The sequence below is a fragment of the Saccostrea echinata genome, unplaced genomic scaffold (genome assembly GCF_033153115.1).
Source record: "Saccostrea echinata isolate AGI-Se365-2 ecotype Australia unplaced genomic scaffold, CSIRO_AGI_Sech_v1 ptg000047l, whole genome shotgun sequence".
NCBI classification, from domain to species: domain Eukaryota; kingdom Metazoa; phylum Mollusca; class Bivalvia; order Ostreida; family Ostreidae; genus Saccostrea; species Saccostrea echinata.
The window spans coordinates 4,507,078-4,529,452 of record NW_026889796.1 but is presented as its reverse complement, the minus strand read 5'-3'; the positions used below and the strand labels follow the sequence as shown (position 1 = coordinate 4,529,452).

Sequence of the window (22,375 nt, the reverse complement as noted above, 5' to 3'; positions counted from 1 at the left end):
CCTGTTTGTTTTTTATTTCTTTGTTAAAACTTGATCCGATTTCTAGTTAATGCTAATTAAACGAATGGAGTGTTTTATTAGGAACTGTGTGAGATTGATTGATTGATTGTTTGCTGTTTAACGTCCCTCTTTAGAATTTTTCACTCAGATGAAGACGCCACCACTTGCAGGTGGAGGGCTACAAATTCTGACGTACATTGTATACTCGGCACTCAGGGCGCAGTAAGGGATCTTTTTTAGTGTCAGCATCTACTGCGACACGGGGCCTCGGTTTATACCAGTCTTCACGTCCCGCAGTGGGATTCAAATCCGCGACGCATGGATCAACTCCATCCTCGATCTGCGACTCTAGAACAGACGCTCTAACCACTGGGCCACGCGGGCGTCGAATTGCGTGAGAAAATTTTAAGCTGTTTGGAGATATTATGTTTTTCTTATCTTGACCGAAATCGTTGCCAAAATGTAGGTGTTATAAATTGTGGCAAGGAGGGAATGGCTTTTTTTAATTATGTCGTCTGCCCTCAGCATAAAGAGAAACAAAGTACAATACATATGATACATGGTACACTCTATTAAGGGACTCCGAACTAGTAATATTTCAAGACAAACGCTAGAATGTAGGAGATACTTTGGCAAACTCTGAATTGATGAAGAATTCAATGGTCAATACAACAGTAAAAGTACAGCTGACCTTGATTATGATTTAGAAAATGTTGATAGAATAATTTAGATGATTTCTTTTTAATAAAAATTTATTTATCTTTTTTAATAAACACTTTGACCTTGGAAAATTCCCTTACTTTTTAGATATACAGTTTTAACGGTAAATATATATTTAAAAAAAAAACAAACAAAAAAACAACGTATACGTTTACTTCTTAAACAATTAAGAAAGTGGTTTCTTGATGATTATGATGATGGGTTTACTAGTATTACTAAATATTATATTTATTATATTATTGAATTTATTTTGTGTTATGCCCGGTTCACACGGAGAGTTTAATTCGAATTAAACGTACTCTAAGTTACTGCGAATTAAATCTGAACCTTATTCACACGAAAAATTTAATGCGAATTAGTTTAATTTGAATTAGTTTGCTGCACATTAAATTACTTCGCATTACCTCCATGTGAACGCTAAGCGAAGCTAATTCGAAACCATAGAGTCAATTAAAGTCAGTTATAAAATGTTATTTCTAATTATAATCTTACTTTTTAAATATGAGTATATTGAATAAATTATATACACAACATGTAGTGCTTACAAACACTTAATAGTTAGAAACTGCACATAGATTCAGATTTCAATTTTGGCTGGGTATCTGTAGACCACACTATTTTGAATTCCATACATTGTAGCTTCCGTGATTTCGCATTTATTTTCAGTCACAAACAACTAAAAAAGAGACATTCTTAAACGTAAGCGTTACCTTCCTCATTCTTAATGACGATTATTATTTTGATGATATGTTTTCGTAACAAAAAAGGGGAACATAATTTATACACTCTATGTGATTAATTCGGAAGCTTAGTAGTGCCGCGTAATTTTTTTTTAAAGTTGCTAATTCCAACTTTAAAGCTGACTTTTCCGACTTAATGTCGGCATATATATAAACTCTAATAAAGGATAAAGTTGGAATTTCAAACTTTCAAGTAGGAAAAGCCAAAATTAAAGTTGGAATTTTCAACTTAAAGGTTGAAATACCAACTTTAAAGTTGGAATTACTAACTTTAAAGTTGGAAAAGCCAAGATTAAAGTTGGAAAAGCCAACTTTAAAGTTGGAATTTCCAATTATAAAAAAAAAACCTATTACATGTAAGTGTCAATAATGCGCTTCCGAAGATTTATGAACAAGCAGTTGTGTGTATAATTATTGCTTAAAACTCGCCAATATGAAATTGAAAAAAAAAAATCAAATGATCCTGTTACCCGAAAAAACACATATTCTGTGTCGGATAGAGTTTGTGGCTCGGTGAGAGTTCCATCCATATAATAACATCTGAATATGTGTTTTTAGTAAAATTTCAAACATATGTACTTGTAGACCCCCCCCCCCCCAAAAAAAAAAGTTCAACCCCGGGGCTTGTTGGAAATTCCTGCACCAATTACATTTACTAGTATAACACATTTTTATCATGTATACCATAAGAAAAAATCGGGGGAAAACACAAAATAATAGTTCTTTCCAAAAATTACCCCACTTTACATTATGTTTGACAAATACTTTCCGAAATTAAAAAGTCCCTTTACATTTCGTATGCTTAGAAGTAATTTTCCAATACTGTTCTTATAGTAATACATTTTCAAATGGTTCAATCTAAGGTCATGATAAAAGGAAAATGTGTTATTAAATGAAAATCTTCTTTAGTAACATTTGATGAACATATTTTAAACAAAATCCCCGTTTGAAAAGCTTATTTAAAGGCATATCTATTTTAAATTTTCTTAATTCCATCATGTGCATTCTACCTATTCAAAACATCCTAGTTTTTTACACATATTTTTTTTTATTTTGAATTTATCATTTATTTGCATAAAAGACTGTAATTTTTTTTCCGGACATTTGCATGGGGCTTTATGAAATCACATCTGTGTTCCATATAGTTCAGACTACTGCTTACATAAAGTGGTACATGCGTTTCAAAAAATATGATAATTAAAGATACACAATTATTTGCTCAATTTTCTTTACTCTTGACTTCTCGGAATTTTTTGGGGGAAATTCCTAAACCCAGATGATCGCAACATTGCTTCAAAGACCTACGAGACATCTCTGTATGATCTGCTAGAATAATCTTTAATCAAAAGGTATTGATAATAAGGTTCAAGCATCCAAGCCACACTGAGCTGTTCTCCAATAAATATTAATGAAATGTGCGTAATGAGGATGCGCTGCATATTAAGTCGAAGTTGTATTCTCACTCGTGCAGTTTTCATTTTTACGTTTGTGTAATTTTCTCATTATATCATGTAAATATTTTGTTCATTATTCAGTTTTTCCATAGTTTGTGTAAATGTCAATAGGTTAGTTTGTATTTCGCACACTTTGTGCAAGTTTTTATTTACTCGTGTAATTTTTGTTTAAGGTCGTGCTAAATACCTTTAACGATATCGGCGTGCCATAAAGGTACACCTATAGCCTACAACAAAATTGCATATTGTCTAAAAATATATGGTAATCTTGCAGCGTTTTAAATAATATCTAATTTATCTTTCTTTGAGACAACCTTCGAATGAAAAAAGAAGTCTCTTGTTGTTGCATATACATGTATCGCACTGAACTCTAAATAAGAGACACCACAGAGTCTGAAACATGTTTCATATTTACATGTAGATGTTTTACTAGAAAAAAAAATCACTAATGATAATCAACCACACTTTATGATAAATGTGATGGATTCAATTTTTTTATCGTCATATTTCCTTCTGTAGCAATACGAGGGCCATTCAATAAGTAATGCGACATTCAGTTTATCATAATAAATGTAGAAGTATTTAATTTTATTTTCTAACAGTTGAAAAGTTCTATTTAAGAACTCCTAATTACAGAAAACCCCATGCGCTTTCCTATTGTCCTTGCAAAAGAAATTCACTTTTAAAGTAAGCATGGTCACTACACTGAGCTGAAAACTGCTTAAAAATGATCTCTGCCAAAACGATGAAAATGAGAGCGTATTTGAAAACTGTGCTTTATTACATAAATAGCTGAATAACCCATATTAAAGATATGATTTTTATATGTGGAAAGACTAGTCTTTCACGCTGTATAGTTTGCAGACGAATTTGGAAATTTAAAAGAAAAAATATACAATTGAAAGATTGCAGTCAAACTGATCGATCGAAATCTCTAGGGGCACCAAAAAATGTCGATGCTGTGAGCAAGATGATATCTGAAAATGCCAAATTTCGGTTGATAGACTTTGCTAAAACATGAAACATTTCATCGTCATAACAGTTTACAGAGTTCTGACAAATTGAAATAAATCTAACAATAATTCTATCAGATGGGTGCCTTATTTCTTTACAAATGCCTAAGAGAAAACGCACGGAAAATGTGCCAATGGTCTATTTAAAAATAAACATTTTTACCAAAAAAAAAAAAAAAAAAAAAAAAAAAAAGATTTGATAAACTTGAGTGATAGATGACGAAACATGGGTGTACTTTTTATAGCCGAAAAAGAAGATCAAGAATAAAATGTTGAATAAAAGAGAAAGCTGTCGTCCTATTATTGCAAGAGAAGCAAGGGTTCCAAATGTGTTTTATTAATTTACTTTTTATTCAAGAGGCCCAGTGAAACATGTAATACATTTAAAGAAAGGACTATCAATGGTAACTTTTATGTAAAAATTTCACTCAGGAAAGTTAAGCAGATTTCCTGAAAAGCAAGCCCAAATACTCGTCCCCGGAGTATTTTTCTGCACCTGAAAATGCTGCTGCAAATGAGCATAGAGAAATAAATAAAATTTTAAAGAAAGGAAATTTTACAGAGATACATAATATTGGGCTTCCCCCATATTAGCTAGATCTCAGCCATTGTGAGATCTTTTTCTTCCAAAAACATATGAAAGTAATCAAAGGAAGATTTTACAATTTCAGGTATATCATGGAAAGTGCTATTCATCAGTGTCTTTAGGGTATCCCTAAAATGAGTATGCGGAGGTTTTCTGGTCATGGGTACAAAGAGTTTAGACATGTGTAAATGTAAGCAGGGAATGCTTTGAGGGATTGAGAGTATTAAGAATTCTTGCTTTATATGCTTTTTTTCTATTTTTAGATGACCTTTTGCATTACCTGATTAAGACAATGGTTTCATATGGCAGGTGTGAACAGTCAACAGGGATGCTCACTCCCTTATGGCACCTGCTCCCACCTCTGTTTTGTTTTGCTCTACTCACAATTTGTATTGCTTAATTGGATGACTTTTGATTATGATAACTGTTAGTTACATTGATCTTTACATTTCAAAATCAGTCGAAGTGATCTATTTGATGTAAAAATCGGATTATAAAATGAAATTCGTTGGATAAAAATCATACTCAACTACAAACAAAAGGAGATCCTTTATTAATTACAATGTAAGAAATAAAGGATACATGTATCTCAAAGTTCTACGACTTATTGAAAAAAATATTGTAATAGTCTGAGAAAAAAACCCGGCATGCTATATATGCTACATCGGAAACCGCTCAAAAAGTTCCATACAATACATTTAAAGTGAACTATGTGTTTCCAACAAATCTTCGAATAAATTGACTTTATCAGAATCTAACATCCACTCTTCGTAGTAAAGACCTTTCAATGTCTGCAAGAACTTTGGAAAATTCAATCGTGCTTGGCGCAAAGTCTGCGGATCTTTGAAAGAAAAGAGGTTATATGTCTCTTCCTCGAATGAACTCCAAGGGAACATCAGTTTGACGTAAGGATTTCCATAAAAGAAATGTGGTAGGAGTTCTGCATCAATACTAAGATGAAGATATTTAATGAAGTATCCTAATGCTTCTTTAACTCCACTAAGTTTATTTTCTTTGCTTGCTATCGTCAGGAAGAGGATGCAGTAAAGGCAAATATTTTTAAGGTGGTACGATTTTACAACACTATCTAGCTGTGAGATGCCGCGTGAATTCAATCTGAACTGATGCAACGCACCCTTGAATAGTCTACAGGCAGTCAAAATATACCTCTGACTTTGGTTTCTGCGAGCTACATCTAAAATGTGCTTTTCATATCCACAAGTTGAATTTCTCCAAAGTACATCTCTGCTTTGCATTGGGTCTAATGGAATGGCATTGGTACTTTCATTGACCCATTTCATGACTCCGTATCTTTCACAGGGCATCTGTCTATCTCTATAGGATGTTGGGTGATGTTGTAAGCACGGATGAAAATCATGAACAGTGTATGGATCCGGTACTGTGTCAGACGACAAGCAAATGGCGGGGACCAGGTCAGCTTCTAATTCTATAACCTCTAATCCTTGGGACGACTCAAATACTATTTTATCTAACCCTTTTAATCCACTTTGACTTCTCACCTGCAATGTAATTTTTAAGTTAGGAGCGTATACACTACGAACAATGCGGTAGCTTTCATTCCAAGTTGTCTTTATCTGTAACTGACTGTTAATTTCATCCCTTGATTTGTCCAAAAGAGATGTGAAAACTTTCTTCTGAAAGTTATTTGTGTTAATATATTTCTCCCCAAAGTCATCCTCAAGTAGACTATGTTTTCTCATCCATGGTGGAGCATCATAATCATTGATGATTTTCTCTTTGAAAAAGCCAGGTAGTACATTACCATAACGATCAAAAACATTCTCTTTCTGAGTCCTTAAACCTTCAATGCGAAATGGCGAAATAAAATCAAATTCTAATGAATCGCAGACTTTCAAACCTTCTCTTGAGCTTCCTTGTTTGATAAAATTGTCATCTAAAACAAGTCCTGGAAAATGGATGTTGGCTGAATTTTTCATTTCACGTGCTACGACCCTCATCACCTTGTCCATAATCTTACAGCTATCTTCCCAATCAGCCTGATCTACGTGCAGACCTGTTTCTATGAAATATCTGCCTATGTCACTTTCTCCATGCCCAATTTCGAAAACTGGCTCCCTCCATTCATTATAATTTGATCCAACATTTATACTTGATGTTGGCCTAAAATCAAGAAGGAAAATAGTCACAGTGTTAGTAAACTTTGTATATTCATGTTAATAGTCTAGTAGAGTTATATCCGCACATGACGGGTGTGATCGGTCAACAGAATATGCTTATTGGAATTTTGCGAGAAGCGCTGACTTTTACAGTCAACGGCTTACTTTTACACTAGGACAATATACGGAAGCTCTTTTGCGATATAAATATTTAGCTTAAAGTTAATTAAAAGATAATGATGGGTAATTTCAAAGCACATAATACGTTGTCTAAGGAGGGAACGGAGCCACCCTTTCTTCAACCTCCTTTCTTCCTTCATTGACCAACTCCTGCTTAGTTTTCCTTCCGGAATGTGTTTTCTTCTTTATTTGATTCCTTTAGAAAATGAGATAGAAAGGAGGTACTGCCCCTCACAAATAATTTTATGCTGTCTCCCGCCATCTCTTTGTTGATTGTATTCCGTCCGGTAAATCATTTTAACGACACTAACACCATACCTGTAACCACTATTAAAGTTTTCTTATCCATTATCAATTCCGTACCTCCGTACACAACGCAGGTTTAAATGTCAAAGTAAGCCGTCGATTGTAAAAGTCAGTGCTTCTCGCAAAAGTCCATTTCTCTACGTCTCTACATGTATATGAGTGAAAAATTCTCGAATGGGACGTTAAACAACATACAATCAATCAATCTATGGCACCTGATTCCACCTCTGTTTTCTGAAGTCCGTGTTGGCTCTGTTCACAAATTGTATTATTTAAGGAGGTTCGATCCTGAGCTTTTGAGCAGATTTTGGTCTGGACCTTTATTTATAAAATTCTGCATCATTTTTAAGTTTAAACATTAAATCTGAATTCTACAATGCAAATTAAACTATATCTAATGAAAAAACCACGATTAAATTCCATTCAAAGAGGATTTAGCCAGGAACTATATTTTGTGGCGGAAGGTTTTTTAGGAGAAAATGATCATTTTGTCTCCTTTTGAAATATATACAGTACTGTTAAGTTTAGATTCCTATTTTTCCACGCTGGTTGCACACAGAGCTGTTTTTTGCAGTGAAATGTTTTATGCTGGTTCTGAAATATCTATTAAATTATTTCTTATGAATTCTTTCATTATATTGTGACAAATATAGTAAATATATTCTGAAAGTCCAGGAGAAAATTTAGCCAATTTTAACATAAAATTATCACTTTTTTAGTAATATCTAAAAATTTACATCATAGACCCCCACTTTCGTTTTTATTTTCTGAATATATAAGATAACTTTGATCAATCTGCCTAAATTCAAAAAAAGTTTAAGACTTTAAAATAATTTCCTTGCTTGTTAAATTTTTAATGTCAGAAAAATCACATTTTTTGAGTGCAGAAAGGTCAAATATTTGATTATGCGAAGCAATTTGAAACTTTTTCTTAGTCACAATTTTGAAGTGTCTTTTTTAAATAGACTAATAGTTTAATTTGTCCCATGATTTATTTTGATAAAAACATTGGAGGGAAAAGTCGAAGATGTGATTTTTGATTAAGACACATATTTCAGTGCAAAAAGTCATATTAAATGTACTGTAGCGCCAAAAGAAGCGTATTGACCCCCATTTTTTGTTTTGATTTTTAATTAAGCTATATGTGTAGAAACTAAAAATATACTTGACAAAAAAAGTTTAAGACTTTAAATATTAGGATCCAACCTCGTTAAATGGAAATTTGAACATATTCATTGTTTGCTATCTTCACATTCCAGCCACGTTTAACTTCATAACACAGTGATTAAGGAAGGTCCATACTTTTACGGATCCATTTTTAATTTTATACACCGATTATAAAATTCTCGTTATCATTTGTCTATCAAATGATTGTTAACAATACAGCAAGTGTGTAATAATTTGTTATAGTGTCATTGTACAAACTAGACATCTAATATATATTTTATGGAAATTTGCACTCTGTCCATTGGATCTATGTCATTTTATACACACATACAGATACAAAATTTTCAATTGCCTGTATCATGTGTATGGATACAAACATAAAGTATTTTTCATACAAATTGACTTGAGATTTATTTTTATTTATTTAAGACTGTACCATCTTTGTATATTTTTTTTTTTAATTTTGCAAAGAATGATTGTAAATCTTGTTACCCCAGAATAAGGGTTTACATGTTCAAAAGACTGGTTTGTAAAATTTATGTGGTTAATCATGATAAAAATGTGTTTTTGTTAACCTTAAATATGGTATTAAATAATTTTAAAGAAAAAATGTTATCAATTTAGATTTTGAGAATTATTCAAAATTAAGGTATTTTGTGATTTTTTTTCCTGGGGACATTGGCAGATTCAACATCATTTTTTTTTTCCTGGGAAAATCTTCAAAATTTCTCTTATCAAATGAATATTTTTGATTTTCATAAGTTTTATTCTAAATATGACGTGTTTTGGTGCATAAACAAATAAAATATTAGATCATACTTCTCTATATTAAAATTCGGCTGTTGAATTTTAAGAGCTCTGTACGTCGAGACAGGTTGTTTGAAAATAAGCATGCAAAACCTGTCATTTATGGGGTTTTTAGTTATTTTATGAGTTATTTATGTATCCAAATGAAAAATAGATATAAGTTTGAAATAAAGTTTTGAAAGCCTGGACCTACCCTAAAGCTGAGCATGAATCGTTAAAGAATCAGATTTGAATCATATAATTTTATCCATAATATTTCTCCTTCATTCCGCCATATTAATTTTTATTAGCCTGTATTTCTAGAGCCCATATAAAAAAATTTTCCTGATCTATGGTCCAATGCATTCGCCTTTTCAAATTTTCCTTACGTGGACAAAAAAATGTATATCCTTTATTGCCATTGGAAAATACACTGAAATACACAGTTCAGGTCGATATAATTATCCACACACAATAAAATGCAAAAAAATAGAAACACAAAATAATATAAACAACATAACTGCATGTCGTCTATTTGAGCACAAAAACGAAAAAAAAACAGTTATTTTTTCTTTCTGATGCACTGGCACATTTCATATTGTCAGAACAGTAATAGAATGGAGGTCGATTTTGTTTGTTTGTTTAACGTCCCTACGTTTTTTGAATCCTATTGAGATACCACCACATGCTGGTGGAGGGCTGCAAATTTAGACCTGTGCCCAGCACTTACGGCCTTTGAGCAATGAGGGATCTTTTTCGTGCCATAACCCAGTGACCTCGATTAAAACAGTCTTATCTGAAGGATTGGTATCACATTCCGCAGTGGAATTCGAACCTGCGACGCATGAATCAATTTTTACCCCACACTCTAGAGCAAACCTCTTATCCAATGCGCACGTAGGCAACGAATGGAGATCCGTACAACAGGGTATGTATCAAAACGAGTGAATTTGCATAATTTATTTTATTTTTTAACACTTTTTTCCATAGGATATTGTCCCCAGAATACATTTATTATGGAAGCCTGCAGACTTTCTTCCACAGAAGGTCTGATTCCAAAATCAAAACACGTATATCTTTGCTCAATGCATATATACCCCTCCCCCTTCTGGATTCTCTCTTTCTCAAATGAGGACTTTAGAATGTAATTCTCAATTTATCATTTATCATGAATGATTCATATATACCTTGTTACAATGGGTAAAGCTTCGTTGGACCTAGACCATCCCCGACAACTGCAGGTAATAATCTCTGAGCTAAATATGAATTTTAGAAGAAAAAAAATTAATAAATGCATTATAACTGCATTATAATAACGCATATAATCACAGGCACTTGGGGTATGGACCCCCCTTTTTCCATTTTTTTTAAAATCTGGGATCAAGTCACCTTTTTCCTATTTTTAAATACATGTATATATCGATTTCGACTGATACATGAAATGAGAGAAGGCTCTCTTTTTATGTATCAGTCGAAAACGATATATATAAAACAGCTTATAGAGACAAAAGGATTACATTATCGATAACATATAGTGCATACTATAACACAAAAATATGAAAATAGTGACTTGATCCCAAATTAAAAAAAAAAATGGAAAAGGAGGAGGGGGTCCATACTCTAAGTGCCTGTGCATATAATAGAAAAAATAATACCAAAAGCGAACGAAAAGGCGTTGCCGTAAATCGAAGGTTTTAACTGCATATATGTTTAAACTCAGATAACATTCGCAAATCATGCATAGATATCAGATATCCTTAATATTAAATTGATATAAAGAGAAGATTTATTAAAAAAAAACGTCTGCGAGTATTTATGGGTTTGCATTGTTAACAATAACTTTTTATTGTGTTAAATTTTCCGTTTCCAGCTTTCTTAAATTAAGTTATACTAACTCATTTGGTCTCCTCCTATCGGATCTAAGTTTACTTGTCAGATATATTGGAAGAGCGATCGCAGCTGTGCCAACTATTGAGGCGATACCAATGGTAAATGGATCTTTCAATTGGTCTCTCATAATAGACAAAAAATTCCTTTGTCGTTGATCTTTCGATTAGAAGTCTGTGGTTACAAGTCAAGTTCTTATTATCAAGAATTCTATGGTCGGTTCAGAGTGCGCCACGTACAACGTTATCGTGTGCATTCGCTGATGTCCTGAGAAATAATAGATAAATTATTAATCTTTCAAACATAACTTAATACTTACATTTGCTGTGTTTTTCTACTTAACCAATTATGAAATTCATTTGAATGCCATTTTGTGCCCTGTTCACACGGAGTTTAATTCGCAGTAAATTAATGCGAAGTAAAAAGATGCGAATTAAATTATTGCGAATTAAGTTGCGTTCACATGACAGCTAATGCGAAGTAAACTAACGCGAATTATAATTTTATTTCTACAACAAGGCTATTCAGCAAGGCTATCATGACGTCATTTACAATCACGTCATATTGTGCAGAGCAGATATACATTTGACATAATGTCATAGTGTCTGTAAATATTTTTGTGATTAACATAATTTTCCTTTGTTTTCCACTCAAAAATAACACAAGTACATTTATTTGACCACCGACATGTGGCCTGTGACTTATGCCCTGTTAACACGGAGAGTTTAATTCGAATTAAACGTAAGTTACTGCGAATTAAATTTGAACCGCGTTCACACGTGGAATTTAATGCGAATTAGTTTAATTCGAATTAATTTTCTGCGCATTAAATTACTTCGCATTAACTCCGTGAGAACGCTAAGCAAAGCTAATTCGAATTAAATTTCGACGCATTCGTTATGGCACAATTAAGTCACATGCCACATGTCGGTGATCAGATATAGGTACTTATGCTATTTTTAGTGGAAAACAAGGAAAAATTATGTTAATCACTGAAATGTGTATTATACTTTCATAAATACTTGTGCTATATGTTGGGCTACAAAAAACGCACAATTAAAACAAGATGTGTTTGTGAAACACTGATGCCCCCGTATGGCAACTTATAGCAAAGGTTAAACTTTCTCAAATGCAAACCAAATATAATGGTACCCAAAGTAAGGTCTTGTCTCGAGGAATATTCCTGTGAAATATGAGAGCCCTAGCAGCAACCATTGAATAGGTTTGGAAAAGGTTAAAGTCAAGGTCAGATGGTCAAAATTAATGGTGCCTAAGGAAAGGCTTTCTCACAAGAAATATACTGGTGAAATATGAAAGCTGAAGCACCAATCGTTCAAAAGTTATGGCCAAGGTTTAAGTTTTTCAAAAGTAGGTCAAACTCCAAGGTCAAGGTCAATGGATTATAATTGTTGGTATCCAAAGGAAGGTCTTGTCACAAGGATTAAATATGTGAAGTAAAGCCCTAGCACCAACGGTTCAGAAGTTATGGCCAAGGTTAAAAGTTTTCCAAAAGTAGGTCAAACTCCTATGTCAAGGTCAATAGGTCAAAGTTGTTGGTATTCAAAGGAAGGTCTTGTCACAAGGATTACATATGTGAAATATGAAAGCCCTAGCACCAACGGTTCACAAGTTATGGCCAAGATTAAAGTTTTTCAAAAGTAGGTCAAACTCCAAGGTCAAAATGTCAAAGTTGTTGGTATCCAAAGGAAGGTCTTGTCACAAGGAATACATATGTGAAGTATGAAAGCCCTAGCACCAACGGTTCAATAGGTATGGCCAAGGTTAAAGTTTTACAAAAGTAGGTCAATCTCCTAGGTCAAGGTCAAAGGGTCAAAGTTGTTGGTACCCAAAAGAAAGGTCTTTTCAAAAGAATTACACATGTGAAGTATAAAAGCCCTAACACCAACTGTTCAAAAGTTCTGGCGAAGGTAAAAGTTGGGTAAAATTTTGCAAAACTGGGTCAAACTCCAAGGTCAAGGTCAAATATAGTGGTACCCATAAAAAGGTCTTGTCACAAGGAATACACATGTGAAATATGAAAGCCATAGCTCCAACCAATCAAAAATTATGGGCAATGTTAAAGTGTTTGCGGAAAAACAGACAGACAGACTGACGGACGGACGGAACAAAAACTATATACCCCCGAATGTTCGATTTGGGGGCATAAAAATAATTTCAGAAGGTAACGCGGCGCGTTTACCATGTTTACGTTGACGGAGATTGGGTACTTGGGAATTATAGTTCTTTCACGATAACTGCGGTACACATGTAAATTGATAGTGTTTTTATTGAGAGATAATCAGATGAAGTATATTAAATTTTTACTTAATTTAAGATTTTAAAAAAGTAAAAAATCATATTTCCTTGCAAAAGAGCGGTACCGCAGTCGTGAAACAGTTTCAAATAATCATTTTCCCTACAAAAGAGCAGTACCGCAGCCGTGAAACAGTGACGAGTCTATAAGGGTCATTATTCAAAATATGCAGTCTTGACCAAACCAAAATTAGATACAACGTTACACCACTTACAATATTAAATCAGTGTTGCACCACTGAGAGAAAAAATGCCCTGTAGATTTGTGTCACATGAATTCACTCATTTTTAGATGCTATCTTTTTTTACTATCGGCAATCACACACTATCATCCACCTTGTACCGAGTTCCTACTTTCTTTGGCTCATCAATCTCACAAACAACACCATCAATACTATACCAACATTCGTCAACAACACATTTTGGTCAATAAAATTGAGATTTCTCCAATTTTCTCCCAACCCTATGCATACAGCGCCCATACACACTTCCTCTTTGTCTATATCGTTGACTAAAGCTAGGTAAGGCTGGTCCTTGCACAACACAACAACATATTACTTATTTAGCAAATTTTCTTCAGTCTCCATCTCTGTATTTCAATTTGTTATGGTGCTTTTGTCACTTCTATGGGAAGTAACGGAATAAATGGTTCGGTATCCAGTTTCGGTTTCTCATGTCCTTCCTTTTTTGTTTGTTTGTTTCTTTGTATGTTGTTTAACGTCCCTCTCGAGAATTTTTCACTTATATGGAGACGCCACCACTTGCCGATGGAGAACTGCAAATTTTGTCCAATACTCGGCACTTACGGCCATTGAGCAGTGAGGGATCTTTTTCGTGTCAGCACCTACTGTGACACGGAACGTCGGTTAAAACGGTCTCATCCGAAGGACCTGTCTCCACGTCCCACGGTAGGATTCGAACCCGCGAGGTAAGGATCAACTCCTTACGCCGCGACTCTAGAGCAGACGCTCTAACCTCTGCGCCATCCTTCCTTGTTGATGCTCACTTAATGTATTGTATTGCTTCACTGCAAACATGTCGTTGCATTATCAAACGATGTAAATCTTTTCGGACATTTGCATTTCCTCGCGGAGGATACACTGAAAAGAGAGGATTTCCAAGAAAACTTAATAATAAAAACATTTGCCAAATGCCCATGTAGCTCATATCATTGCAGTCATCAATTGCTTCATTCTGTTATATTTCAGCCACAGTTTTTTTATTAAGAAGAATGCCTGGGACATAATTTTCTGAATACTTTGCAAAGGAAACTGATAATTCATTTACAGTGCTATTATCAGCAAGTCCTGCTCGGAGATATTCATTTGACAAGTATAGTTCCTTGTGAATGGCTAGTTCAAACACTATACGAACTCTCATCTCCTTGCAATAATCCTTGTGTCCAAATGCCAAAACGCTTTCTGTATATGGTAAACAGTTCCCATCACCAGTCACAACAACTGGATAAATAACTGATCTTTGTTCGACATCTGCTGGATAGAGATTCAAAGCATCTTCATCTACAGTCAATCCAGTGCTCAAAATAGATGGGGTTGACCTAGTAATTTCATTATCAGCTACATGTAACTTGTTTTCATGATTCACACAGTATTTGTGTATCTCATCAAATGTTTTCATCTTTCCAAGAGTGAATAATAAGTCCTGATCTTAAACATGCATCTGATCCGTATCTCAAATCCTCTTTGACATCTTCAAATGATTCATTTCTCAAAGACGCAGTTCTAACATCACCATTTTCTGTTTCACATCTATCAGATAAACTTGCCTCGATATCATCAGATTCTCTTTCCAGTGTTTTGGCTTTCTTATTTGATTTTCTATTAGACTTCTGATTTGTCATGAAAACGAACTTTTTTAATGCATGAGCTTGATGTTCATTTCCTGCAGTACATGAGCAACTGGCATCGCTACACAAAAATTTCTCCGAATTGGTCTGTGATGATTTGGTGTAGTCTCATGATATTCGGGACTGCTTTGGGGAGTGGCATGGTTTCTTCGGAGGGACATAATAGAGTGATATGTTTAATTCTTCATTTTGTAGTGTCTGAAAAAAAGATTTTATATCTATCTGGAATGAGATGTCCTTGGAGAACTTTGGTATTAGTAGTCCTTTTTGGAACCCCACCAATTCCATCTGGTGCAACTTTACCATGTCCAGATTCATGGAAATTCCAGGTTGCATACTTATTTCCCCTTCTAACAAGCTGTGTGGAAAAGAGGTGAAAGTTACCTTTCTGTTTTTACTGACTGTGTGGCTGGACCATCGCTAAATATGTGTAGGGTGTCAAGTGCTTCATTTTCTCTCTGCATTTCATCTAAAAGAGGATTACGATAAGCCCACACAGCACATGGACTGTGATCCATACTTTCAGAGACGGTACAGAATTATTTTACTTTCGCATTTTATTCTATTGTATGAATTGCCAGTGTTAAGTGTAATCTGAGCACGAGAAGCCCCCAAAATTTATGCTCTGGATTCCCTTCCTTAATTTGGTTAGGTAGCTTTCAGCAAATTCTATATGGATAAATCCTTCGTTTTGTTTAGGATTCTCTTTCTGTTTTTTATAGTGAATCAACTGATTCCAGATATTGAAAGAATGTTGCTTATATCTGAGCATTTGGTCAATGAATCCTTCTGTGAGGTCTTCTAATGTGCACTCTATCTCCTCCTTAGCAGTTATTACAGGTTTTTTCTCCTCTCACCAATATTTCCTCCCTTTTTGTAACCTACTGTTTCCAGGTAACTGCCTCACTGTAATCCACCTTTATATCCTCTCTCAAACGGCTCATGTTTATTTCGCTGCATTTTGGGCATTTGCTATACATGCACATTATGTTTTTAGTGTCAAATGAAACTCTTTTTACCAATAGCTGCAAATTGTTTGTATTAGATGTCTCTTTTCAGTAAGGTGTCTGCCATAAGCTGTGTGTTTTCTTGTAACTTACATACACATGTTTTTCTGTCTGATTCCTTAGGGGCAATGACCCAGAAGGGTTTTCGTCTACTGAAGGAACTGTAACTAATTTTATCTTTTGTTTCAGCGACGTATCTGTGATATAATTCCTGTAGACTTGCAGTCAAAAAGCGCTTTTGTATTTTCATCTTACGGACAGTAATTGTCTGCTTAATCCCTGGTGTCATTCGGCTGTTAGTCATCTCTTTCAAAGAAACTATGTACATCTTTATAAAGTCTTTTTCTTTTTGTCAAAAGATTCTGTCGGCTTTTTGTTGCAGCATTATGCATTCCGATGCATTTTCTTGTTTTGTTTTGTTTTTTTAAATAAGTTTATATTTTTCAGCACAGATGCTGTTGCCATTTCAGATAAAGATTTCTTAAATTTGTTTCTACTTTCTTTTTATTTTTGTTTAAGTGCATTTTCATTGCAAAATGAAATAATAAAGTTCTCTTAACATTTTGCTTTTATTTTTTATCTTCGTTTGTTTGCATTCTGAATTGAAATCTTCTTAAAGGGCGTTTTGTTTTAGTTCTCGGTGTCTCAACCTCTTCTCTCTCTCTCTCTCTCTCTCTCTCTCTCGTAGCCATCTTTTAATATACTTTGATGTCTTGTTCTTTTTTTTAAGCTCCTCCTCTGAGCTTCTCGTTGTTTCTGTAACATTTTGCTCTCGACCGTTCCCTCCGTTTACCACTTGATATTTGCATATTTTATAAGTGATAAAATAATATGTTTTTTCTTTTCTTTTTTGGTAAAAATAAAATGTGAATTATAATATTTTTTTATTTAATTAAATGTGTTTTACTTTGATCTTTTAATTAAGTATTTCAAGAAAAAAAAAATGCAGTATACAAAATATTAATGGTGTAACAAATAATGTCAGTGGTCTAACACTTATCATTTTCCAGATTAAAAAAAACACATTATATCAAATAGGCAATTTATTCTAGATATTCTAAAAGTGTCGAATTTGTAAAATGGATATATGATAATTTCTCAAAATATTCTGAATATAAATGAAATGAAAGAAAAAGTTAAATCTAAAAGTAATGTCAGTGGTGTAACAATTTTTGTTACTGGTGTAACAAAATTCCTTGTGACACCACTGATGTATCTGGAGTAAATTTAGCAGTATGACCCAAGAGGTCAGAAAGTACAAAAAGCCACATAGTTTATGTTAAATATGATAAACATTCCTCATTTTTGTGAAACCTTTAATAGTATGTTATTCCATTGACGGGTATGTGTAAAACACAAAACGAGAAACAAGAAACGAGAAACAATGGAATGTCAGATTCAGCATAAAACACAAAATGACCTTAAAATGTCAACAAAGGGGGGCAGCTTGTGCTTTTGATTTCATTTTGTTAGATAACAGCTAGATGCAGAGTGAAATGAAATATCTAACTTAGGTCAGATTTATCATCGACCCGCACAACTATCTCACACACAAAAAAATAAAATGTTGACAGATTTAATTAATACAATACTATTACCTGAAAGAAAAGCTTACTCAGTTTTTGCTTAAGATAATAATAATGTTGTCATCAAATGATACAATTTTTGCTTATAATTCAGAAACTATGTTAATCCATATGGTCAGTTAAAAATGTCTTTAAAGAGGGAATTTGTTCATTATCATGTGAACCCAACATATATATTTTAAAGAGAGATGAAGCATTTGATGCTGAAAAAAATAATGTGACACATAATATAAAATCATTATTACAAACTGATCATAAAAAAATTATTCAAAGAAAAATTGGGACTAATCATTTAATCTTGTAATACTTTGAATAAAAAGGATTAAAGGAGACATTGTTTATGTTTTGTTCTTTGTGATTTAGTAGTTCTGGTAATATTATTGGTGAAATTTATAATCAATGTTTATATAATAGCTCTCTTTACTACATATATAGCAAAAATAAAAATATATTATTTATAAATAATTATTTATGAACATATTATTTAACTTTTTGTTTATACTTTGATTATGTAAAAATCAGAAAATAATTTGAAGGAATCTGTCTCTTACCAGTTAATTGTGTACTTTTAAGCTGTTGATATTTAATTAAATCTGTCATGACTTTATGGGTTAGCAGTGCCGGATCACTGATAAATCTATCAGTCTAAAGTAATCTAAAGTTATGTTTTAATTTCACTCAGCACTTGATTTCTATCAAAATGAAATCAAGGCAAAAGCTGCCCCTTAGTTGACATTTTTAGGTCATTGTTTTTTTTTTTATTATTATTTTATTGTTTCTCGTTTCGCATTTCTTGTTTCTTGTTTCTCGTTTCGTGTTTTACACATACCCTTCCATTGACACAGATTGCATTGTAGTTCTCTGAGCACCTGCTGCACAAAATATCGTAAAAAATTTTATTTGGGTTGCTTTTGTCATATTTGACAACTGTTGACGATGATAAGGTCAGAACAGGTAAAATAGTCATAAAAAATTTCACCTCACTTAACATAATTAATTAAATCCCCTTTTATCGCATACGTTAGATAAAAAAGTCTAATATGATTTTTTTCTTATGACCTGTCTCAAGTATATTGGTGCTATCGTTCGCTTTGTTTACAATATGTCATCAGAAATCACATATCCGAATTGGAAATTTTGGCTTTTATAATGACATTTCCGCTGAGGTCACGACGATAGGACCTGGGCGGGAACACATCGGTACTTTGAACGAGATGTAATCTATCATTTTAAAAATGCATTATTTTTCTAAACGATCAGTTCAATTGTAAGAAAAAATATTTTTAACTAAGGTAAGATTTATACTTCAAATTTGTTTACAAAACAGACATGATAAAATTATGGTATCGACCTCCGAGGATATAAAAATTAAAATAATTAAAATAAGTCAAGTGCAAACTTATTTGTACTTAAGTGTTTGTGATCCAGAAAAAAAATAATTTTTCTTTCGCATTCATCAAGAACTAAGACTCTCCGCGATTGTTGTAACCGTCCGAGAATATTGGTTAGAACTAGACACTTCTTATGTAGTTTGCCACCACAGCTAATGACGTTATATTCTGATATGTCGTCACAAAGCTCTGACTGTCTTAGGAAAATTTTCATAATTACAATTTTTTGCCAAAGTTACCATAATGTTGAAAATACATAATCAGTTTTCCACTGACACACACAAAAAAATGTCCTTGACAAGTCTACTACCCCCTTACCACCTCACGAAATAGAGTTTTGGATATTGCGGTGGGTTTCTTTTGTTTTTGTTTTTTTTTGTTTTTTGTTTTTTGTGTGTGTTTTTTTTTTTTTTTTTTTTTTGCTTGTTAGACATTTTCCTGAGAAGAAGAAAGGAGTTAAATATTAAATAATCCCCCCTCGTTCATCTTAGATCTAAATAGCTTGTCCTTCACCGGCATAAAAAATAAATATCCTGACTTGGAAAAATTTGCCATCCCCCCTCCCCTCTCTCGAATCTTAGAATCAAATGGTCGTCCCCTAATGAGAAGGCAAAACGTCAACAGGTATGGCTTATATATTTGTAGGCTTACTTCCCATGAGTTTCTAGAGTAGGAAAAAGGGATTCAAAAATATGGAGAACACAATATTTTCTCTTCTGAATGCAAACACACAGTACCATGAATGGGTTAAATTCTTAGTTGGTGTTTACGAAAATGAAAATTAGCAAATCGGGAGCAATTAAATTTTCTATATATTAAATACTTATGACAATTTACAAAGTGTTCTAGATACTAAAGTAATGACGCTATAAATTGAAATAAATAGAGGATATTCAATATTTTGTAGTTGGATATGGAATCTAGCTAGCTGTTTCACGAATGGGACAGGATTTTTTTTATTTTCACGAGTGCGAAGCACAAGTAAAAATATTTTTTTAAAAATCCTGTCTCACGAGTGAATTAAATTCCATATCCAACTACAAAACATTGAATTTTCTGTTTATTGTATTTTCTTTGATCTTAAAGGTGCTTGGACACAGATTTGAAGTTAAAATTTTCTCAAATTTTCTGTACTATTTCATGAATTATATGTTGCTATAGCATTTTATGCTAAAATATAATAAAAATCTTATTTCATCTCGAAGTTATTAAAACTTCGAATTTCTGGACGCGTTGGATTGACACATCCTTGCGCTTTCACATATTTTAATTTTATTCTTAATACTCAAGAAAAGTGGCAATTTTGTTGTGTATTAATGAAAAATATTAAAACTATAACCCAGAAAATTCAGAGTAGAAATGTTCGAAAGCAAAACCCACTCACAGTATTGCAAGTCCGTGCTCAGTGGTGTGTGCAGAGTTTAACAATTGAACACACCTGGTGAATCGTAAACATTAACAATAACAGAGCTCGTGCCCTGTTTACAAAAACAGTTTACGTTTCACGAGTGTGTTCAATTTGTTAAACTCTGTACACATCACAGAGCACGGACTGACAACACTGGTGAGTTGGTTTTGCTTTCGAACATTTCGACTCTGAATTTTCTGGATTATAGATGTAATATTTTTCATTAATACATAACAAAATCGCGTCTTTTCTTAAATATTACGGATAAAGTTAAAAAAAACTAAGTGCAAAGATGTGTTAATCAAACGCGTCCCGGAATTTGTAGTTCAAATAATTTCCAGATAAAATAAGTTTTTAATTATATTTTCGTGTGAAATGCTATTGCAATATATAAGTCGTGATATTATACAGAAAATTTGAGAAAATATTAAGTTCAAATCTGTGTCTAAGCACCTTTAACACAGTGTCATAGGCTGTGACGTCATAGTTGAGCGGTTGAGATGTCATAGCTTAGCGAGATTGAAAACATTGTAAAATGAATTTTAGCAACATATTTGGGAAGAAATTGGCAGTTTTAGTCTCTATCAAGGCGGTTTAGTTACTAGCTCTACATTGTATCTTGTCTTATGACAGACCAGAAATTTTTTTTACTTACTTTGCTATCCTCTCACACTGTGAGAGAATATCACTTTGATATCCTTTCACACTATGAGAGAATATCACTTTTCTTCAATAAATAAATCATAGTATTTCACAGTTGAAAATGTAATAAATGTAAATACCTAACGTAAACAAGATGATAATAGATTCGAATAAACAAGCGATATTTTAATAAAACTTTTTCCCACAATTCGATTTGCTTATTAAGCAGTTTTAATATTCCCAACAATAAAAATGAATTTGAATTACCATACCTTTACTGGATTCTTAAACTTCATAAAAATCCTTACCAACAAAGATACATATATAGCGGGTTCCAGTAAATGTTTTACCAAGCCTCTTTACTCGAGAGGGACGTTAAACAACATACAAACAAAAAAAACACAAAAAGCAAGCCTCTTTCTTTACTCTTCGCTAAAATATTTACTGTAGTGAAGGAGAAACTTCAGGAGTACTGTTCAGCAGTATATTCGAGATGTGGTGTAAATCAGATGTGGATACTTAAAAACTCCAAAGAACTTTTGAAAAATTTGAAATCACAAAATTTTACTAAATCAATAGCATCAAAACGTGACTTTTCAATACTTTGTACAACCATTCCCCACGATAAATTGAAGACCAGACTTTTTGACATCATAGACAGCTGCTTTTTCAGTAAAAATGGAACTCGTAAATATACTTACCTTGTCATTGGTCATTAACAAAATTATTTTGTTAAAAAGCACTCTGGTTATACACACAAGTACTCTGAAGTTGATATTAAAAAGATGCTTGAGTTTCTGATTGACAATATCTATGTAGTTTTTGGAGATCAGGTCTTCCAACAATCTGTTGGAATTCCCATGGGTACCAATTGCCCCCTTTTAGCAGACCTATTTTTGTATTCATATGAAGCAGAAATTATTCAAAAACTTCTACATGAGAAGAAAAGACTTGCTGTGGCCTTCAACTCGACATTTCGATATATCGACGACGTATTATCAATTAACAATAGTTACTTTCATTCATATGTCGACTCGATATATCCCAGTGAGCTTGAAAGAAAAGATACCACAGATTCTGACACATCTGTTTCATATTTAGATATTTTACTAGAAAAAGACGTTAAAATCCCACTGTGGGACGTGGAGACCGGTCCTTCGGATGAGACCGTATAAACCGAGGTC

At 33.2% G+C, this 22,375-nt stretch overlaps 1 protein-coding gene across 1 annotated transcript; it reads right to left on the bottom strand.

Moving 5' to 3' along the window:
* Positions 1-5,198: 5,198 nt before the first annotated feature.
* Positions 5,199-15,675, bottom strand: LOC133202905 (uncharacterized). Its single transcript, XM_061338767.1, has 5 exons — positions 15,542-15,675; positions 14,578-14,848; positions 13,753-13,823; positions 10,278-10,346; positions 5,199-6,655 (listed from the first exon to the last, which is right to left on the bottom strand). Exons 1-5 carry the CDS (start codon positions 15,673-15,675, stop codon positions 5,212-5,214), a joined length of 1,989 nt encoding a protein of 662 aa, XP_061194751.1. The 3' UTR covers positions 5,199-5,211.
* Positions 15,676-22,375: the final 6,700 nt, after the last annotated feature.